At 42.6% G+C, this 23,073-nt stretch overlaps 1 protein-coding gene across 2 annotated transcripts in view; it reads right to left on the bottom strand.

Annotated features, from left to right (window-relative positions):
* Positions 1-2,606, bottom strand: part of CDS1 (CDP-diacylglycerol synthase 1) — a 62,729-nt gene extending 60,123 nt beyond the window's left edge. For both annotated transcript variants that reach the window (XM_037896799.2, XM_043545533.1), the window contains exon 1: positions 2,320-2,606. In XM_037896799.2, the coding sequence (XP_037752727.1) occupies positions 2,320-2,376 (57 nt within the window). In that variant the 5' untranslated portion in view covers positions 2,377-2,606. The remainder of the gene's footprint in view (positions 1-2,319) is intronic.
* Between the last annotated feature and the right edge of the window lie 20,467 nt (positions 2,607-23,073).

Here is a 23,073-nt window from a genome sequence, read left to right as displayed (position 1 = left end):
CACAGCAGATTCTGTGCTGAACCTGAACGTCTATGTCTGACTCTACAAATACAGAGTATTGCACTTACAAAGGAAAAATCAAATGCATAAATACAAAATGGAGAATAATTGGCTATGAAGCAATACCACAGAAAAGGATTTGTGGGCGACAATGGATCACAAACTGAATGAGTCAAAGTGATGCTTTTGCAAAAGGCAAGTATCTTTCTGGGAAGTACAAAAAGTAGTGTTGTACCTAAGACATGGGAGGTAACTGTTCCATTCTGCTTGACACTGGTGAGGAGGCCACAGCTGGAACACTGTGTCCAGGTTTGTGCACTGCACTTTATGAGAGAGGTGGACAAACCGGAGGGAGTCCAGATGAGAGCAAGAAAAATAAGAAGTTTATTTTTAAACAAAAAGAAAAGGAGTACTTGTGGCACCTTAGAAACTAACCAATTTATTTGAGCATAAGCTTTCGTGAGCTACAGCTCACTTCATCGGATGCATACTGTGGAAATCGCAGAAGACATTATATACACAGAGACCATGAAATAATACCTCCTCCCACCCCACTCTCCTGCTGGTCACTTTGGATAAGCTATTACCAGCAGGAGAGTGAGTTTGTGTGTGTGGTTTCTGGAAAAAAAAAAAGGGGGGGGGGGGTGAGAAAACCTGGATTTGTGCTGGAAATGGCCCAACTTGATTATCATACACATTGTAAGGAGAGTGATCACTTTAGATAAGCTATTACCAGCAGGATAGTGGGGTGGAAGGAGGTATTGTTTCATGGTCTCTGTGTATATAATGTATTCTGCGGTTTCCACAGTATGCATCCGATGAAGTGAGCTGTAGCTCACGAAAGCTTATGCTCAAATAAATTGGTTAGTCTCTAAGGTGCCACAAGTACTCCTTTTCTTTTTGCGAATACAGACTAACACGGCTGTTACTCTGAAACCTGTCATTTTTAAACAAATGACCTATGGGAAAAGGCTAAAAGAATTGGGCATGTTTAGAAAAATGAGAGCGCGCCTTTTGGGCAGATTGCTATAGATCCCCAGTAAGTCATTACTTCATTTAGCTTTCTTCTTGGCTTCAGTTTATGCTACCTGACACGGACTCTTTTTGAATGATTTAGGTTTGTTTGTTTTTATGATTTGCTTGCTAATATTGTTCAAGGTGACTGAAGTGAAAACAAAAACACTAGTCAGTTTTACTCTCTAGTTCACATACATTACAAAAATGCTGTGATGTTTGGGTTTCAAACACTGAATGTTTAAATCCAAAACGGTTTTAAATGACAAAAACGCATTTACACATCTGTGTTTTTCAGAATTAGAGTGTCCTTTAATTTTAGTCATAATGATAATAATTCTGGTTTTGAATCTGTTTTAGAGTGGTGAACAAAACTGCATCTTTTGGGAAAAGGGGCAAGAGTTGCCAATATAATGAACACAACCTGCTACATAGATACTCAGTATTTTGAAAACTTTTTTCCTCAACAGAAATGTTTTACTGTAAGTCACATTAGAGCCCAGAAGTAAATGTTTATCAGAGTTATAAAACCATAAAATACAGAGAGTTGCCATAGAACAGCTGACAACCTTTAGCTAGGGCAGGTTCAGCAGTAAATGTTTTTCTTCCTTTCCAACATACCAGGTCAACAGATCCCTGAATTTGCAGTTTACGTCTCCCAAACTACTTTATGCACTGAAGCGGGAGGCGCGATTAACTGCAGGAAACAATCCGCCAGAATGAATGAAGACTGCAGGTAGAGAGGGAACCACGGACCGGCCTCTTGCTGTAGAGAACCAGAAACGAGCTGAATATTCTCCTTTTAAATCTACTCTCAACCTCTCGGGCCTGTGTGGAAAGAGGCGAGAGGGGACTGTGGAAGAGCAGGGAACCCTTACCCGCCCCACCAGCAGCGCCCAGACTTTAAGGAAAGGTGCCAGCTGGTGGAAATTAGAGTGTGTGACCCTGTCATGAGTGAACAGCAATTTCATGACCGGGGGGGGGGGGGTTAGGGCGGAGATAAATCTCCTCCTGTTCCTCCACCCATCCCAGGAGAGAGTGATGTGGGGGGGAGCAAGGAGAGGGGGTTTAGGAATCAATCTCTGCACCGGCCTTCCCCTTCCCTTTCACACACCTCCCTCCCGGTGCAGCCATCAGGGCCGGCGGGGAAAGGGGCGCGGTGGCTGCCAGGCGGCGCAGCAGCGAGGGGGGATGTCGATTTTGGGGCGGGGCGGGGGGGGGCGCGAGCCGGCCGGCCCGAGGCCACGCAGAGAGTCACCTCGCCCCTCCTCCTCCTGTCCCGCCACGCCGCGCCCCCACGCTCACCTTGTCGCCGGCACTCCCGCTGCTCGGCCCGGCCCCTCGCCTCCTCAGCCCCGCCATGCCGCCGCCGCCGGGTCCAACTGCCGGGGACCCGCGCACGCCCGCCAGCCCCGCACCCCCAGACCACACCCCGGCCGCCCCACCGGGGGGGTGCCTCGGCCGCTCGCCGCCCGCCTCGGGTCCCGGGGGTGGGGGCGCGGCGACGCAGGTGCGCAAAGAGCTGCACGAGCCACCGCGGTCGAGGGGCGCGACTATGCGCGCGAGCGCCTGCTGCCTGCTTCCAGCGCGACGCGACCCGCCCCGCCCCCTTGTGTGAGGTCACAGGCCACGCCCAGGCCCTAGCTCCGCCCCGGCGCAGCCAGGAAGGCCTTGAGGTGGACAGCTAGGGGTGATGGGCCGGGCCGTGAGCTCAGGATGCTCTCTAGGCCGGGGCTGCAGCCAGAGGCTAGGAGGCCGTCCTCCTCCTCCTCCTCCTGATAGACCTCTGGGCTGTCCCCCCTCCCACAGCTGGGGCAATAGAGGGGCACATTCCCATCCTGCCACCCAGCAGAGGCTGAGCGGGGACAAAGCTGCCACCACACTCATGCCCCAGCTGCAGGCCAGCTGGCTCCCCATGCAAAAGGTTGGCATCTTTTAGAGTTCATGCCAGCAGGGCCAAACGTCACACAGCAACAAGATAGCGAGCAGGCCCCCGAAGTTGCCTCCGGAAAGTGCAGTCTTGCTCATATACGGCCCCAAATAAGTTTCCTACGCCCACCGTATGGAATGTGTCCAAAACATCCCAGCAAAGATGGAAGGGATAGCACCTCTGCAATCTGTTTTTACTGAGCAAGAAAGTAGGCTCTTACCTCACTGAACCTAGGGCATAGTCTTCACATGAATTAGCAGGATGAGATAGGAAGAAACAATAAATCTTTAGTTTACACTGACAGGTCATATGGAAACTACGAGCTACTATATCTTCACTAGGATTTTAACTCCCATTAGTTAACTATACTTAACTTTTTCATGGTGAAGATGATGCCTAAAATATGACAACATTACATTAGTACTTATAGTAGTTGAGGACACTTCACATCCTATGTGTCCAGTTTGTATAACAGTCCTACTGAGTCCTGAAAAATATCAGAACAGGTAACACTTCTAATGCAGAGGAATAAATACTGCTATACGCATAACTCATTAGCATTGTTAATCAAATTGGTACAAGGGTAGCCAATTTAAAAAAAAAAACATTTTGTACAGAAGCTAGGAGATTTTTGGATGGAAAGTGTATAGAAGTGCTGAGTATTCTTATTGTATGAGCAGCACAGTCATTACAGATTGAATCTATAAAGTATACTACTCATCCCTCAAAAACCATTGCACAGCTCCAGGCCACACATCTTTCAGTTGCCTGATCAATATAGCTTTTAACTATTCCCTAAACACGTATTTGAACTGAAACACTACTTCTGCTTTGTGCTGGGCCGCCTCCAGTTCCTGTCTACCTTAGCTCTGGTAACATCAGAATAGGATGCTTGCCTGCAACTGGGTGTTCTAACTCTAGTGGTGGAGTGGGGATTCACATATGGAGGTTTCTACTGCAGTGCTGAATTCTGTTTTAGCTGCTAGGATAGGTACTGAAATTCTGCATGTGGTCCCTATGAGAAGCTGGATTAGCCGTTGTTATTTAAATATTTATTAAGTGCACTAGTGTCACATCATGCTAGGTGCTACACAAACCCAAAATGAAAACTTATTCATGCCCCAATGGGCTCACAATTTGAAAAAACAAGTGTCATACAAAAGAGGGGGAGGGAATATAATCAAATATTCATGTGCCAAGTGTCATTGATTCTCATCTGCCCCGCACCCTCGCCTTTCTTAATTGGATGATCTCTTAAAGACAGTGTGATACATGTGGGTCTTGCAGGAGAGATTATTGGCCTTTAAGGAAGTGTTCTATTCTATCTTGTGTGCACAGAAGAAGCAGAGACCTTTGTGAGTGAAGATGACAAAAGACATCTGACTGGCATGATTTGCTAACTGGATGTGGCAGAGGGTGACATAAGAGACAGTTAGGAAGCAGGGGCAAAGTTGTGAAGGGCATGGAAGGTGAGGAAAAGAAACTTGAGGAGGTGAAATGGGACCATTGGAAAGATTCCAGAAGCAGGAAGAGGATATGATCAGAGCAATAAACAACAAAGATAATCTAAACAGGTGTGTTTTATATGGGATGGATGAGAGAGAGAGAGGACGCACACTCAAGGCAGAGAAGAACAGATTACAAAAATCAAGAGAGAATGTGAGGAGGGTCTGGAAGAGAGTTTTGATTGTCTGAAGTTAAGAACCTTTGATGATGTCCTGGAATATGGATGGAAACTGTTTTGTACAGGACAGAAAGTGGCAGAATATTCCCCCTCCTCCTCTAGTAGTAACTATTTTTATTTGCTCCATTGGTGAAAAAAAACTTTAAGGTGGAAAGAGTAACTCTTACCCTCCCCTTTCCATTTCATAGAATTCCCTCAGGGTAACGAATACTCAGCACTTACACATTCAAAAGCAACTGTACAAGGTTTAAATGCAGTTGCCTCCTCTGTAGGAAGGTAAACTACTTCGCACCAGGAGTCCTGATATGGTGTTGCAGTTTCACTAGCTTTGCCAGGAATGAGGAGAAGGAAGAAATAGGTTAGCTAAGAACTTTCATTTGGTGAGAAACAGACATTGTTTTCCCCATCATCTAATCTTTTTCTTATGCTACTTACTGGCCAAAATGATACTGGAGCCGTTTTCTCCTGCCTTCTCACTGCCAAGACAGATCTAAGAAGCACTAATGAGAAGACCCTAGAATTATGGACTAAAACCCAAAGAATGTCCAAGCATAATGAAAGCAAACTTTATGAATCAAGCGTGCGCTCAAGCATTACACAAATTTGTTCTTTCACCATACATGACAAGGAAAGACTCTTAGGTAACACTAGAAAAAAAATAGATCTTAGTCATAACTAAAGCATAGACTTATTTAAAAAAAAAAAAGGGAAGGGGCACCTCAATAGCTAGGGATCATCTCTGCAGTCCTTAATGAGAGATTATTTTAACCCTCTTGTACATAAGAGAAAACACTTCCACTCAATTATAATACTGTAATTGAGTATGTGCCAAGAGGAAATGTTTCAAGCAAAGTTTTTGTAATCCTTATATAGTGCAAACTAGTGGTCTGAATGTTTGAGTTCCGTAATCATCCCTTGCATTCAGTGCATTTACAGTATGTTCCCAGATAGAGTGTTAAAGCTGGAAGTATACATTTGCTTAAAAACAGGGGGACTCATTAGAACATAATTAAAACTACTTGGAAGCCAGGAACCATGGCCCTAAGTTCCCATACACAGCCTTTCCTCTGACCACTCTGCCTACATCTACAAGGCAAAATTCTTATTTTACGTTTGGGTTTTTCTAAATTATGTAACATCACAGTAGAAGTTAACTATTTTTAATTAATTTTTATACACAAAATAAAATATGAGTGACAAAAGGCAATAAAAAGACAGGGTCCAGAGGAAAAGAAAGAGGGCTTCAGCACAGAGAATCTTATCTCAACCCACCAATTTATTCCACCATTTCTATAAAGTCTGCTCATGTCAGTGAATTTACATATTTTAAAACAGAAGCAGATCCTTTTCCATCTAATTCTTGGTTGGTTAGAAGAGTAAGGGGAATACCATTTACTTTGTAAGAATCACTAAACCACGTGATGGCCATTAAAAAAGGTAGAATGATACAGAATGACCATTGACTGTGCCCTCAGTGAGGGTTATCAAGAATACTGTAAAGGAGTAACATCATTACAGTTGTCAACTTAAAAGTCAGAAGTACCATAACAAAAAACAGGCAAAAGCACTAGAGGACTGAGGCACAAAGCCATCCCTGAGGGGTTGTAGCTAGAAGTTCCTTAAAAATGCAGCTGCACACACAAACTACAATAGACACTGAAATTAAGTGGAGAAATCATTGGGCAAAGGACGAGTCCTTGCTCTCACTGCCATCGGTGGTAGTACTTCTGTTGACAGGGGGAACAGGATCAAGTCGTTAAAAGAAAAAGTTAGATATTTTCTCCAGTTACTTTCACTGGGCTTTTGCAAATGGAAAGAGAAGTGCTCATGACAGTAGCAACACAGAACTCAAATGCCCTCTTAGATTTTGCTGAGAGGGGAAACTAGAGTGCTTGTCCAAACATCCAAAGTACTGAAAACATTTTCATAAATGAAATTACATTCACGCTTCAGATTCAGGCCTTCCTGTCCTGCTTTCTAGAATCAATTATTAAATGCCTGCAAGAACTCAGAGGCAGTTTTGCTAGTGAACTGCTGGGAGTGTACTAAGAATATCTTGATGCTAAACCATACTGTGTGCAAAGATGAACTAAGCCCTTCCTTGCTGTGTGGTAAGATAAACTGAACCCTACTTTGCTACAAAAGAATCATGTTTTCTTGTATGTAAACTTTATTATTGCTGGTCTTTGTCATATTGGACTTTTGTATTAAGACCTACCTCTGTTCCCCAAAGAGCTTCTCTGGTGTATGGCAGCTCACTGAGCTCTTTCTGAGCCTCCTGGTGGAATCCAAAGGCCTGCTGCCAAGTGGATCTGCAGGCAACGAGCCCTGAAGCAGTGGTTTTGCACTATCACCACCTATCACCTGATGCCAATTTAAGCACATGAGGGTATGCACTATCTACTCAAGTGCTTGATGTTTGTCCAAGGAAAGAGACTCTGCCAGGGTGGAAGCCATTTTCCATAGCACAACTTTCTTCATGGGAATCTCTTTGTGATTGCCTTATGGAGGAATGTGAGACATTCCCCATGACACTTGATGACACGTGCTATTTTGGGATATCTGGTATCCCTGCCTATCCGGGCAGAAGGTGGGAAGTGTGCTCTTCTATGCTGAATGTCTGCTTGCAACATGGGCACTATACAAGGTGGATGACATCCTGAAAAACAGGTATGTTGTTTCAAGAATGGAAAAGCAATCAATGAAGTGCAGATTCAAGGAAAGGGCTTCAGAGCAGAGAGACTGAAGTGTTGAGGCAAAAATGCACTGAAGACTGAGGAACAGCGTTTCAAAGCACTGAGGCACATGTCGTGTCACAGTGCTGAGACAAAGCTCTAGAGTACTAAGATGACTTTCTGAAGAAAGACCTGAGTCCGGGGACCAAAGTTTTTATGCTGAACAGACCTAGAGAAGCAAGCCAAAGAAAATTTACAATAATAATAATAATAATAAAACCCAACCAAACCCAAACAGAAAGCATAAAACAGAAGATACAAAAAGCAGGTCAGAGCTGGATAGATTAAAGAGCTAAAAGGGTTACTGAAGAGGCACAGCGCCTATGGGAAGCTCCTTCGCTGGCCATAGTCAAGGAGGAACTGGTTGGAAGGTTCTAATAGCAATGGTACCCTTTTCCTTAGAGGCCAAACCTCTTTTAGCACTTGGAGTTCGGCCCATCTCATGGTAGGAAGTTAACTGAAAGAAAAAAAAAATCAGGATAGAAAATCTTGCATAGATGGTATATTTAGAAAGTATAAGAAACTAAACGAAGTCCAGAACAAATCTGTGCTCTCCATCAGTAACTTACACAAAGCAACAAGAGGTTTCTCAGACACTGAACAGAATGTACTTTGAGCCTTAATTTTCCATGAAGGAACTGGAAAAAGCTAAGTCCAGACAACATGGACACCTCTCAGTTCCAGAAGCATGGTATACGTGTGTGCTTGCTCCCTCACTACAGATGTATTTTTTACATTGTATGTGTCTGGTTCCTTTCAGTGAATAGTAACTTTTCTGGATTCTTTCATAAATCTTTTCTGGGCCACATTTTGATCCTATTGAAGTCACTGGCAAGCCTTCTAAGGACTTTAAGACGACATTCTAAACCCTGCTCCCATTAACGGAACTAGAGCACTTCTTAGAGAAAAGAAAAGACTGGTAATAGGTAAAGATGGGACTACTTGCCTAGACACAGTTTTAAATACTACTTAAAATGCAAGCACATTTAAATATTCATCTCTCTCTAAAAAATATTTTTCTTGTGTTATACAATCACTCCCAAGCCTACCAACCATTGAAAACAATACCGATGCTGCACTGGGCATAGTGATTGACTTCACATTGAGTAGAGATAGCCTTCCCAGAGTGCTGGTTTTAGGGACAGTATTCCTGGATGATTCTTTAGTGCACTCTCAGTAACTTGCAGCATCAAGGCTCCTATGGAGCCTTAGCAAGAAATTGTGATGCTGACCAGCCAGCTCAGGTCAAAGCAAGAAGCCATTTAACTTGTGTGTGAATATCAAAGAAATGCTAAGTATACTAATTCACTCAAATGTTACTTTAGTTCAAAGGAAATGTGAATGATATGGTCTTCATTTATCTATAACCTGTTGATTGCTATCCATTACATTATGTATATCCCTGTACTTAAATTAACCCTCAATTAGAAGTGTGTTAGTATTAAGATGAGAATTTACTTGATGTGTAAACTTCATGAAAACTAATGAAGGATTGTTGTGGGCTATTAGTTCACAATTTACATAGCGTATATCCCAGTGATTACTTTTCCCCGTCAAACACCACTGGAGCCTTGGAAATGTACATGAAGAAGGTTGCTAATTTCAAAGCAAGGGTCACTGAGTTCACAATGGGAATTCACAGACTTAATCTGCATTCCTCACACACAGCCAACAAAGGAAGGTCCACATGGGCACAGAACCTGTTGCTAGCTTTTTGTATGAAGACATAAAAGATGGATTCAAGGAAAGATCCTTCATCTCTGAATTATTTGAACACTCGATGCTAGACAGAGATCCCCAAAGTTATTTTGGGTAACCCTGAGAGACTTATGGAAAACTAGCAGTTACTACATCTCTGCTATCATTTTGGACTTACAAACTTAGACTCACCTGTTAATGTTTTTTACCTGCTTTAACTGCTCAATAACTCATTTCTTTTTCTTAACTAATAAACCTTTAGTTAGTTTACTAGAGAAATTGGCTGCCAGCATTGTCTTTGGTGAGGGATTGAGAGTATCTATTGACTGACCCTTTGAGGTTAGGAGTAAGCTACAGGTTTTAATAACCTTTTATCACTAAGTTCAGTTTGTCTGGGTGGCAAGACAGGCTGGAGGGTCTCAGGTAAGACTCGTATAGTGATCCAGGAGTGCACATTTGTTACTGGTGTGATGAAATATAATGATAGAATATACCACCAATTTGGGGTGTTGGCCCTGTTTTCTAACAGTCTAACCTGAGATTGGGACTCGCAGTTATGAGCTACTCAAGACAGCATGACAGAAGTAGAAGCTGCTTTTTCCCCTCAGCAGAAGACACAGAGGACGACCAATGGCAGCAACACGGTCTTCCTTTCGTTAGGGTGAATCCCACAGGACACAAAGGAATTAAAGGATACAGAATAATGTAATTTATGCCTCTTTGATCTAGGAAACATGACCACTGGGAGTATGCCTAGCCCCTACTCCTATCCCTGAACTTCAAGGACCCCGTTTGTCTGTGTACAGAAAGTTATGGAAAAAGAATAATTCTTCTCCAAGTCTGCATGAAGACCACTATCTACATCCCACAGAAAAGAGAAAATCCCTATTTCTCCCATGTCCTCCTCAGCTCAAGGGAAAAAAAAATTCCCAGGCAGCCACATGGAGAAAGAGGCTTCTCGGCTGAATGATTGAGTGGGTGCAAGGAAGAGAAAAAGAAAAACAGGGAGGTGGGGTGACAAAAGGAGCAAATAAGTGAGTTGGGCTGGGGAAAAAAACTAGCAAATGAATGAGTTGTGGTGGGGCAAATCAAAGGAGGTGAGTGAATGATGAATGTTGGTGGGGCAAGAGAGCATGTGAGTGAATGAGTGGTGACAGTGACATCAGAAAGTGAGCTAATTTATGAGTAGAGACAGATCTAGAGATGCTGTGTGTACAGATTCCTTCAGCAGAGTAGAAGACGCTGGAGGGGCCAGCACAGACTCTGCACCTGGTCTCTGTTGTCCCAAATTTGATCATCCACTCTCATGCCTATAGTATTGATTGTCTGTTATCCTACTGCGTGAAATATGATTACATGACCAAAAGCTAGAGTGACCTTGTTAGGATTTTTTTTAATCTAAACAAGCTGGTGAAAGAAAGAGAGGACATTGAGAGGTGAAGTATCAGGGAAGGAAAAAAAAGTGAATAAGCAGAATGTAAGATGAGGGTGTGCTCGTCTTGCATCTCATCCTGGGCTCTGTAAAACCTCACTAGTGCCCTGCACATCTCAAGAAGTCATATGTATTTCCTTACCATACCTTGTAAAACTAGTCAGACAGGAATCCAAAGTGACACTCTGTTACTCAAGTTCTGCAGACTGTCAAGTTAATTAGAACTCCAATAACTATCTGGAATGTGACATAGGTTCCCCTGTCTTTTGGATGACCTGAGTGTTTTAGGGTTCAGCTAAGTGTATGACAAAAGGTACATAGATCATATGTACAGTAACATTAACGGCTAGCTTGTGCCTTGGACTGCACACCCACACAGGCACATGGAGAGTAAAACCCTCCCTTGCACTCCTGAACAGCCTTCCTGGACCATGGCCCTGAGTGGACATAATTAAGAAGGCACCACACACCTGCTGTTCCTTTTCTGAGGAGAAGGGTAAAAAAAAGGTGGGAACTGGGGACAGCCTTCACCCCCGACGATATACAGGCCAGCAGACCTGAGCCAGTACAGGAGCAGAACATTTGCTGCTGGGAATTGTGACTCAGAGCCATGATTCCTTCCCTGTGCCGATCCTGGGTGGCAAAGCTACACAACACCCCACACACAGGGCTTATGACTAAGTTACAATCTAGCTCTAGATACGTTGATTATGTCTCCTTATGAAATAGTTTAAGATCAAGATCTCAAACTCTTAACCACTGCTCATGCCTCTCACTTATCATGCTAAGTCAGCATTATTGTCCATCAGACCTTAAAAATTACATAATTCTAGTTGCTATCTTGTCTTTTCCCCCCCCTCTTTAAATTCCCCACATGATTTTAGTAGCTTCTGTCCTGAAAGACATGCCAGCAAGCGAACTGATCCAGGAGATTAGCTTTACCCCTAGCCCTAATTCAAGACACCAGAACAATTATACTTTCCATTCTGCTGGTTCCTTGAAGGAAAAAAAGAATCTCCTCTCCCACAAAAAGTGAAAAATTTAAGAGAGAAGCAACTACTTTAAGCAGAATGTATGTTAGTGGTGCATGGCATGCAAGTCTCATCAAAATAAATTGGCTCCCTAGGATACTATCTAAACAAAACTCCTAATTTTCTGTAGGCAGGCAAAACAAAACCCAAGTCCTGTGTCAAAGTGATTATGTAAAATCAATACAAATAGGGGCATCGGGCTAACTAATTATAGGTTAATATAATTCTTCTTACGAATGGAAAGTTCTAATTTATGGGCATCTATCTCAGCTATGCTGGCCATACTCTGGTTCAAAATAAGCACTAAATATAAATATCTGCCTCTTAATACCCAAATATAGAACCAAATCACCTTCTTACTCATAGAGTGGAGACAACAAATATCATCTGCTGTGCAGTTTTTCCAAAGTGGATACTGCTACCTATATTATACTTGCAGCAATGTAGTCGTATGTCTGCATCTAAGAAAAGGGAAACAGCAATGTTATGCCTTTGGAATAGTACTGAATGTGACTAATACTATAAAACATTGCAGTAGACGGAATCTTTCTGGACTATCAGATTCCCTACAGAGAATAGATTCCCCCTATTCCAAAAATGGGGTGAGGGAAAATAGCGGTCAGAAATTAGTCATAAAATACTATCTCAGATTATACTGTGGGATGTATTGCAGCTGCAATAAGCTAACAAGCTGTTAATGCTAATGTATTATTCACCTGACAATCTAAAACATACTAAATGCTCCAAAATATGCTGGATGCAAGTATGGATGACCTGGAACTTCAATTCACATGCTCTGGAAGCACCTGACACTGACTACTTTCTGATCATACAACCAACATAGTAAGAGATCCAGTCCCCTCCATTGGTATAATTAATAAGACCCTCATCCTGGAAGGAGCTGCATGCAGATGGATTCCTACACTCACTGGAGCCAGTCTTTTGAATGGGTATTCAAAGAGGTGGTGTTGGGGAGCAGTTTTTAGGGATTTTTTGTACTTTGTATGTCAGTTCTGATGTGTCTTGCTGTACTTTTAGTGTTTTGTCAAGGAATGGGATAAGTGTCTATACATTTTTAAAATTAATAAATTCAGTAAGATGAATTCCAATGCTTTTTACTGATTGTGAGTGTTTGTTTAGCAAATGTGTCACAACGTTTATCTCTTTCCACCCCTTACTACGCCGACAGAAGGCACTCAAGTGATTATAGTCAATTATTTCCATGCATCACCATTTTACCACGCAGTGACCATACATCTTTTTTAGCTATAATGTACTTGACTAGTCTTGTCTGTTAGGCCCTGATCCTGCAACTGTTTCATGCAGGTGGAACCCTGCATTCATGCAACCTTACTTTAGCTTCCTTGTACGTGGGCATTGATATCTTATCACAGGACTTACTGCCTCATTCAGAGCACAGAACAAGGTAGTGGGTTGCAAGAAGAGAAAGGATATTCTATTACAGTTAAGGCACTGGACTGTGTTCTAGGAGAGTTGGGTTCTATTCCTGGCTTTGTGCCACAGACTTCCTGCGTGATGTTGGTCAGGATACATGGGTAACCTTAATTCTGGCATCTCTTAGTTTGAGTGGCTTTGCGACCTTAATGTTCTCTTAAGGCAAATATCTTGGTTTAGGTTTGGGGTTTTGTTTTGTTTTGTTTTTTTTTGGGGGGGGGCGTGTTTGAAGTATTATGCTACCTATCACAGAAAATCATAGTCAAGGTGTTTGAAGTGAAGAATCTCAACTCAGTGGCCACTTTTGAAAGTTTGACTGCAGATGAACAGTTTTCTTCAGATGTTCTTTCTTTAGCTATCTGTTGTATAATATCTATTTAACTATTTCCAGCACATAAAAGGTGATTGGGTAATACACATTTTTCCTCCATCTCTTCCTCCGATCAATGCTATTTCTTGGTTTCTGAAAACATGACTCACAACTGACTGGCATTTAGCAGTCTGCTGTTGTTTTCTCATGTAAGATGTGAAATTAATTCTGGAAATTGCTCATTCCGGCTGCCTGGACATGCAGTGAATTCACAACACACCCTTCCAGTAGAATTTGACATGCACTGTATATTGTATTATTCATTCAGATCCTTTTATTTTAATAAAAACATCTGTTTGATATACTGTCATTTATCTTGCAGCTCTCCAGGGTGCTAAGTGTCCCCCTTCTACGGTTTTAGCCTAATTTAAATTAAGGACACCAAAATTAAATTTGGACCATCTCCAGATGCGTAATAGCTGCATGGAAAATCAAATTAAAGTGAACGCTACAAACTTATGGCTCAAACTCCAATGGTTTAAAAAACCCAAAACTCTTCACCTGATTGTGTCCCAGTGTTTGCACATAGAAGAACCCTTCCACACCTTCTGTATGGAACCCACTCATTCTGCATGGAAGAGGGGGAAGTCAGCTATGTCCATGGCACTGTCCCATCTCAATACAGTTTTTGCAGAGGTTGTGACACGATGGAGCAAGCCAGGGGTGGGCCCCTCTTGAAGGGGTTGGGGCACATAGCAGTCCTGCTGAGACTAGTTAGGAAAAGACTACTACCTTTTCTGCAAGGCATCACCATGCTAGTAAAGTGAGTCACAGCTAGGGAGTACTCTGCAGTCTGGTTCCATTAGAACAGGCATAATTCTAGAGAAGCCCTATAGAATTCAGTAGCAATAAAATAATAGAGTCCAACAGAATGTCGAAAGTCCTATAGAAAGAAGATCCTTCTCCAGGGGTTTTTGAACCATCCTATGAGATGACATAGAAAAGTTATAATTCTTAATTAAATTCTATAGGATAGGTAAAAAAAAACCCACCGATGGAATATGCTTTAACAAAAAAACCCCACAACCCATGACCTTTCCATAGATCTTTCCCAGAAAGAAGAGCCAGCATGGGACCCTCATCATTTGTGGATCCCGTAGGATCTGCAGGGCCTGGACCTGCAATTCATTCAGTGGGGAACCCCCTAACTCCTGATGGAACAATGTCAGAGAAACTTTCCACGGTAACCTCATGGAGTCTCCTCCTCACTTTAGTCTTCTACCTTGGGAGGGAGTGATCTGACTTTAGTTAAGGATGACCAATTATGTAAATAAAAACTAAAACAAAATGCTCTGGTGTAACAATTTATGGTCCTGATCCTGCTAGTGCTGTGCACAGAAATCCCTTTGGCATAACTTCAATTGGACTAAGGCACCCCATTTTAGTTGCTCAGCTTAAAGCAATTGTCAAAGTTATACCAGATACCTTTCTTACACTAGACTTTCATGGAACAATCTTCTATGTTCTGTTGGTAGAAGTTGTCTCTTCTAGCCAAATGAGTGTTCAATTTTTTCATTTGCACAATAATTAATAGGCTAATTCTTGCTCCCACTGAAGTCAATGGGCATTTTGCCACCTGTATGTGGGGGGTGGGGGGGGAGAAGGCCTTTAGCCCTCATAATGTTTACTCATAATATACCTAGCTGAGGTAGCTAACACATCAAATTCAATAAAAAGTTTATATTTAGTGTTTAGAGCATAGCTTGGGCTTTTGTCTATTATTTTGTTTATTATTCAAAAAGTTAAAAAAACAAACAAAAACACAAAACTTTATTGGGCACTAATAGGTATTTTTTTTTTTAAAACTACAACATTACTTTTGAGTCTTTGAAAGAAATTCAACTGAAGTGTAAGTGGCCATAGCCACTGAATAGTACAGGATTGTTTTTCTGGAAAAACAAACAGTCTTCTCTCACCCCATGGGAAAGGCAAAGAGCATTATGGCATTCTCAGCTGTGTATTTTATAAACCAAGGACAATAAGTAGGTTATAATTAAGCAAAATATTACAGTGCTTTGTCACAAACCAGAAAGTTCTTATGAAGAGCTGGTTTGTTCCCCTTTTATTGTGATGATGTGTCAGTTTTAAGGAATATTTGATTGCTTCACTTCACACAGACTTAAAAGTTTCTGCCTATAGTTCACTTGCATAAGTATTCTGGGATTTACCTCAAAATGAATTTGTCACAGATAACACATTAGTAATTCCTAAGAAGTTACACATTTTCTGACTGTCACAGGGTTCACTTACCGCTGGTGGCACCTTCTCCTGGCATTAGCTCTTGCCACACCACCAGAGAAGGACAGCATATATCTACCGGTCATCTTTCACCCTGTGGCCCCTCTCACTCTTGCAGCTGCAGCTTCCTATTTGTGACTTGGCACAGGTCACAAAGGTCCTCCCCTTCCAGGGAAATTCAAAGTCCTTCCGGACCAGCTGTCTGTCTGACATCTCCAATGCCCTGCACCAATTCCCAGTGGCTCATATGGGAACCCAGGCCCTCCCTCTACACTGGGTTTCAGCCCACAGATCCTATAAGAAGCAGCCAAAGTTCGTAGGCTCCTGTCCCTAGCTACTGTTTTCCTGGGCTTCTTCCTACTTATCTGACTTTCCCTCTTTCTGGGTTTACCAGCCCAAGCTTCCTCCTCCCGGGAAGTGACTGTACGCTACTGCCTTACAGCCCCTTGTGCTTCCAATTTCCTCTCTTTTGTAGAAGCCCTGCCTTTCTCTCGCAGGTGAGCTTTTCTTATTAGCTGCCTCCAGCCTAAAACTCCCCCTTTTGCAGCCTAATGTGCTGATTGGGCCCATTTGGCCCAATTCAGCTCTTGCAGGGCCAGTCTGGGGAGCATGCCTCATCACAGTGGCTCTAATAAAGTGTAATATTTGGTGTTTTTGTTTAGGCTGGGGCTCCTGGAATCATGTTTATGCAAGCACCTAAGCTTTCATTTTACAAGGTTTCTATCCTTCCTAGTTAGAGAAAGCTTGAAAACACAAACCACCAAGGCTCAAAACACACAAAGCAAATTAGAAATCTCCCCTCCACAGGCCACCACTACATGAGTGAAGGAGTTGTTAACTTGCTCCTTTGTTTCTCCTCCTCACACAGAGATTCATGGGAGAAGTTGCTTGCTACTAATCTAGACCTTCACCCCAAATTTCATAAAGCGTATCTGTGGAAGTAGATGTGTATCCTCTCGCTAACCATACCCAAAATTCTTAAACTGTCCCTCTCTATAGTCCTGTGTAATCACGGCAAACAAGAAATCAGTACGGCCACAAGAAGATTAAAAAAAACAATTGTTATGCAGCTTGCCCCAAAATACAGACACTAGTTCTGCTCAACACTTTCAGCCCTTTTGAGGCTGTGACTGAACTGGCTGCTTCTCACTCAGTTGCTACTAAGGGAACTCCCTTCCTCCTATATACTCACCCCTTCCATCATAATTATGAGTCCATTAGAGACACACAATGTATTACCTGCACGCTATTGGGGGCCAAGGTTTTACAGTAATAAACAATCAGGAAGAGGTGAGGCAGCAGGATTGATTGGTTTTCCTGTAGCTTCTGCTGTCTTGCAGTAGACAACTGTACCCTCTCTCTCTCTCCTTACCAGTGACTGTCTGCCTAACCTCAATGTGGAATACAAAGATTAGTATGAGGAGGGAGCCCAGAACCTTATTCTTCTGTTACCACCCTTCCTCATCCAGCAAGGGGAAGCATACTCCTCTAACAGACTTCCAAACACAGGTCCAGGAAAAGCCAGCAGTCAGGAGAGATCCACCTACCTCAAGAACTAAAGAGGACTCATCCCTGGCTTCCACTCAATCCACTAACAAAGAGGACCCCACCCATCCAAGCACCCCACAGCCTGTGACCAGCCAGCCTGGAAGCCCATCTGCCACTACGGCTACTGCTGTTGCAGAGAACCGCTGCCTGATAGGGAAGCCTCCAAGAAGCATCTAGGGGAAGAAGCTTGCTGCAGACCTGTGTGTCACACATATTGGGCATGACACGCAACTGCCCCTCCCAATCATGTGTCCCAGCAGCACAGCTGGGAGCTCATGCAATTGCATGCTGCAAGAGGAAGCAGCAATTTCCCTGCATTTGCTCCTCCTAGCCACCATGGGTGCTTGGAGTGCCAGATCTGAAAGGGGAGAAGATTGTCTCTCCAGTGCTCTCAATGTGGCCCCTGCTGGACCATGGAGGAAGCAGTGACTTGAATGCAGGAGGTTGAGGGACAGAACAGGGCCTGGTGGGACAGGACACTGGTGTCACCAGGCCCCAGATGCAGAATAGGTTAAGGACCCCCTTCCTGATTCCCAAAGTCAAATTTTGCTTACCCCAACCTCCCCAAAACTCTCCACTCACCCCATAGCTCACCACCATCTCACCACCCCGCTGCTCACCCTCTGCCCCTGGGACCATCCTGGCCATTCACTGGTACCCCCTTGACTCAGCCCTCTGCTCCCATCCTGGGCAAGGGCAGCACCTCCCAATCCTGGCCACCCAGCAGCTCCTTTTGCTCCCATCGCCCAGCCCACACTCACACCACACAGACCAAATTTGAGTGATGAGTGGCATTGCAACCTGGTGCACCTGGTCACAGCCCCACTCAGGTTCAGCCTAACCCACCCTCTGTCATGATGGAAGGGCAACCAGGCCAGCTGTGAGTTGTGCTGTGACCCCATGCATCAGGTTGTAATGCCACTCAAATTTGGCTCTGCCATCCTCCCGTCACAACAGAGGGGCAAGTGGGCCACACCTGCGTGGCACTGGCACCTCCCCATGCATCCGGTCGCACTGGGAGTCAAATTTAACCTGGTGGTCCCTCTGTCTGGTGAAGGGTCAGCTGGACCAAATTTGAGTGAGTGGCATTGCGATGCCATGCACCAGGTGAAGTGTTGGAGTGCTGCTCTGTCTCGTTGGACTGTCATAATCTTGCGGGTCCTGGCATGGCTGCCCCACATGCACCATTTTAGCTACACCTCTGGGAACTGAGCTGAATGGGGAACAGTATTCAATGTGAAAGCATAAAGAGATAAAACCAAGACCATGCAACATTAAAGCTCTATTCCTTCCTCTACATGTACTGTCCTCACTCATCAAACACCTCCTGGAAGTTCTCTGAACTCCCTAGATATGCCCCCCTACTGGGAAGCTATTTGTCGTAACACTGAGAAAATCAAATAAGTGGAGGCAGAATGGGGGACACTGCCCCTGACAACCTAAAATAAGCTTCTCACTACCTTCTACAGGTATAGACAAAAACCCCAGGCTTTCGCAAAGGATAGTTTCCCTTCCACTCTCTTTCCCATTGCTCCAGGCCACCCCAAGGGAGAAGTCAATAACTATGAGAAGTGTCACATGCAAAGCTGCACAAAACTTGGCAGCTATGAGCATGATGGGAAATCAAAACTGGTGAGTGTGGAGGGGTGCATGGATTTGGGTGAAAAGAATATGAAATGAGTGGATTTTAAGGGGGAGAAGGAGAATACAGAATGATGGATTTTTTTTTTTGAGGGTCAGGTAGGTGGGGAAAGAATTTCACCTGGAGAAAGTCACGTTCAGTGTCATTCAACTAATGTGGAAGTTTAAGAAAGAACACAAGAGTCACAATATAAAGCCACAAGACTTGGCAAGTTGTAGCAGCTGATTTTGATTCACGTAGGAGGGAATTACCCACTCTGACTTCAGGCCTGTCCACTACCTCAGTTTTCCCTTCTTCCCCAGCAAATCAAACAGTTGGCAAGTTCTCATTAACCTTCCCCTTTGGTGCTTGGTGGCAAAAATCCTTGGTGACTTTTGTTAACCTATTACAACATTTTGGCTGGTATCTGCTGAGACATAAAGAACCCCCATAATGCAATGGTACAAGGTGTCAGTACCATGCCCTTGTGCCCTGTAGCTGGTCAACGTAACACAGAAAGTAGGTGATACTAGTGGAGGAAGGAACACAACCAGGGATGCTGGAGGATTCATTTATTCATACGTCTCCTGGGCAACCTCCACCAGCAAGACTTCTATAAAGTTCTGACCACAGTTTAAAGCTTCTCTTCCAATGGCATATCTTGGTGGAGAACAATGATGCAAACACCATCTCCTCCTCCAGGAATAAAGTCCCTCTCTGGGACACAGCAGCCCCTTATGACACAGGGCAGCATCAAGAGTAGAAGTGAATTAAGCTGGTTAAGATACTTTTTTCCTACTTTTTGTTTTAATAAGCTTAAAAAGCAATATACCCACATCTGAGGTAGGATACAACATAGCAACACTACTTCCTGTCCTAAACAATGGACTTTACTTTTAGAACTCATATCAAAACCCCACATGATTTATAATGTTGAGCAGAGGTAAATGCTTTGCCTGACCAGTCAAAGCTCTGCACATATCAAAGAACTTGATACATTTAATTTGAAGAAAACAGAGAACCAAATAAATAATCTATAGGAAGTGACAAAAACACTCACTAGGTGGAGCCATTACAACAATTATATAGCATTCCATTAATCTCTGAATGCTAGAACCCCCATAATTCCCAAATGATACACTAAATTACAAGTGCTATAAAATGTATTTTATTTTCTCAGTTAAAATTTAGCTATTTCCACAAACATTTTAAATGCAATAAAATATATTTCCAAGATCTTAATTTATTCTGGAGGAGTGTACGCCTTTAATAAGTCATCATGCAAATTGTACATGCAGTATATTTTACTCCAACCACATAGACCTCAAGGATTCAAGCTCTGTGTGGATGGATGTCCAAATCCAGCCCTCAAACTGAGGTAAGGATGCAGGACCGCTGCACAGCTCCCCTTCCCTTCACAACTGCTATTCCAGCATATGGGCTGGAATAGCGATCATGTCTCTTCTGCCCAAGTTTCATCGGCTGCGTGAGGGCTATGGGATCGTTGAACACATGGATCTGTACCCCTTTCCTCTGGCCTGTCCCCAGTCTAACCCTGTGTGGTCTTAAGTAGCAGTCTATGCAGGGAGACCTTCAGGGATGCCCTTTCTGCAGTGTGTACCTTTTAATGGCTACTTTACCCACAACCCCCAAGTGCAGCCTTTTGTGGCGTTGCTAAATAGTGCCTTGCTTTGACACATCACCCTACATGTGAATTTCACCACAGGTCATTTAGGAACTGTATAAGTAAAATAATGAGACACAACAAAAGAAGCCAAAGGCTTGGAGTATCCCTAAATTCTGCTATTGAATATAGTTAAAAATTTTAAACAGAATTAAAATAGTTCTGCTAAGAGTTATGTGGCTATTTCTACAATGAAGAAACAAAGTATTAAAATTATAGATAGGAAAATAAAGTTTTTCCTCCCTGTCTTGCCAAGTATGTTGAGTGAATTAAAAAAAATTCAAATCAGAAAAGATACATCAGTCCCAATCCTGCAATCACATACATACTTTGAGGACTCCTCACGAGTAAAAATAAGCACATGTATGGACTGGAGCTTCAGTCTGAAGAATGCCTTCTGAATTGAATTGCCAACAATCATGTGGATTGACTTTTGTTAACCTAGTGCAACATTTTGGCTGGTATCTGCTGAGACATAAAGAACCCCCATAATTGAATCAATAATGGAGGAAAACTGAATATTGTTCAAATTTTAAAATAATTCCACCATGTTTGAAACGTTTCCATTTACATTTGAAATGCTCAGGCTTCATGAACATTGGTACAAAAAGCACATTTTAATCTCAAATCCTTGAATATTTGCTGAAAGCCGATTTCTATTTGTATATTAATTTGTGATTCACAATTTAAGTGTTGGCTGGTTACATAAATCGTCGTACCCAGGAACAAAAATAATACCACATGGCTTGTATAGCTAAACATTGAAGTGTGAATTTTGAAGTTTGAAAACTGAATATTTGCAGCAAATGGTTCAGGAACTGATAACCCAAGGAATAAAACTGCAAGGAAATTCATAGTTTTGAATAATGGATAACTTCAGGAGTTGGAAACTGACTTATGGACATTTTGTGAACAACATTTTTGATGAATACTTTGGGATAAATTCACTCAGCAATCCTGATGTGCTGCAAAATGAGAATTTCTATGTATCTGTATTCTGTCCAAGACCAGCCCCCACCCACAGCCCCCTCATACAATCTCTACTAAGGCCATGATTCAGAAAAGCACGTGGTTCTGTCCATCAGTACTCAGGAAAGCACTTACAAACAGGCTTAAAGTTAAGCACATGCTTAAGTGCTGTTCTGATTAAGGATGCCTTTTCCTGACTTGGGACCTATGAGCAGGAATAATCTTCAGGGGGTTCAGGAACCTAAATCATACACACAAACATGCAACCCCTGTCTCCTGAATCCTAGATTAGCCCTTTCATGACTCCTACCATATGTGGTTCTGGGCTGCAATCCTTCTGAGACATTTTGAATAGCAAAACTAACTTTTGCCTCATGTCCCAGCCACTAGCTTTGGGCTTATTCTAAGTGCTAGCCAATATATTGCCCTTAATGTACAAGGACCAATAATTTGATATGACTTCTCACATGCCATGAAATTCTATGACATGGGCCAAATTATACTCAGTGACATTGGTGTAAATCCAGAGTAAGTTTAAAATCTAGCACCACTGTTCGGAGATTTTACAAAGTAACATCTGGTTTCTTGAGAACATCCTAAAACTTCACAGACTTAATCTATACCAACTGTCCCGCCATACATAAAACAAAACCCAATTGACATTTCTTAGTATATTACACTTAATGTGCAACTAAGAAAACAGGCTCTTTGCTTTAAGAATTCATCTGATATAAGACAAATCTGCCTCTATTAGTAATTTTCTGTATGATTTAGTCTGAATGTTCTAATCAATGCAGCCCTGTCAGAGCCCCCAATGTGATGGAAAATGCTGAAATATGATTTTTTTAAGTCATAAAAAAGTGCATATGATGTCTGCTTCTCCCACACACACACACCACTTAGATCATCAGTTTAATGATTTCCAGTTGCCTGACACTGGGCCACACCATGCCAACAATTTCTAAGCAGAACTCTCCATTGATTTTGATGTGGCTCTGCTTAAAGATCGATAGCAAGATATGGTCTGCTATATCTTTTTCCCAAACAAAAGAAACTACACAGAGTTCCAGTTAAGTCATTTAAATTACAGTACATTTTTGCCATTAATGTGAAACCAGTGTAAACTGAGACATGAGTTTTGGACTAAAAGTATCTAATATTCTTGTTTATGAAGTTTGCACATGTAATAAGGCTAGTGTATACACCCCTGTCCATATTTCATCCACACAAGCAGATTTCTGCATCTATGCAGTGCCTTGTTGAAGGGAATGTGCTTGTGTGAATGCAATTGCAGGATCCGGGCTCCAGGGGGTAACTGGTATGCTATGTTTAAATTGGTATGGTATGCTTAGTTTAAATTTATGCTTTCTAATTAAAATATTCCATATGTAACTCCCAAATTTGTGGGATATATAGTGTAATTGAAAATTTCTGCACAGGAATTTCCAATTAAAAAAAAAAACACTACATTGTAGAAGTTAACCTTGAGAAGACCAGCGTTTTCCAGATTCATAGCCAGATGAATACTCTGAAGGACATATACCAACATGTTCTGCCCACACTATGGTGAAAGCATGCTTGCAACAACCATGTTTAAGCATGATTGTTGCAAGCAGGTTTCTAGTATGGCTTCCCTGATCATTATGGAGAACAATATTGTTCTT

The sequence above is a fragment of the Chelonia mydas genome, chromosome 4 (genome assembly GCF_015237465.2).
Source record: "Chelonia mydas isolate rCheMyd1 chromosome 4, rCheMyd1.pri.v2, whole genome shotgun sequence".
Lineage (NCBI taxonomy): Eukaryota > Metazoa > Chordata > Testudines > Cheloniidae > Chelonia > Chelonia mydas.
Note: the sequence above shows the minus strand (reverse complement) of the source record. Positions and strands in the feature narration are given on the sequence as shown.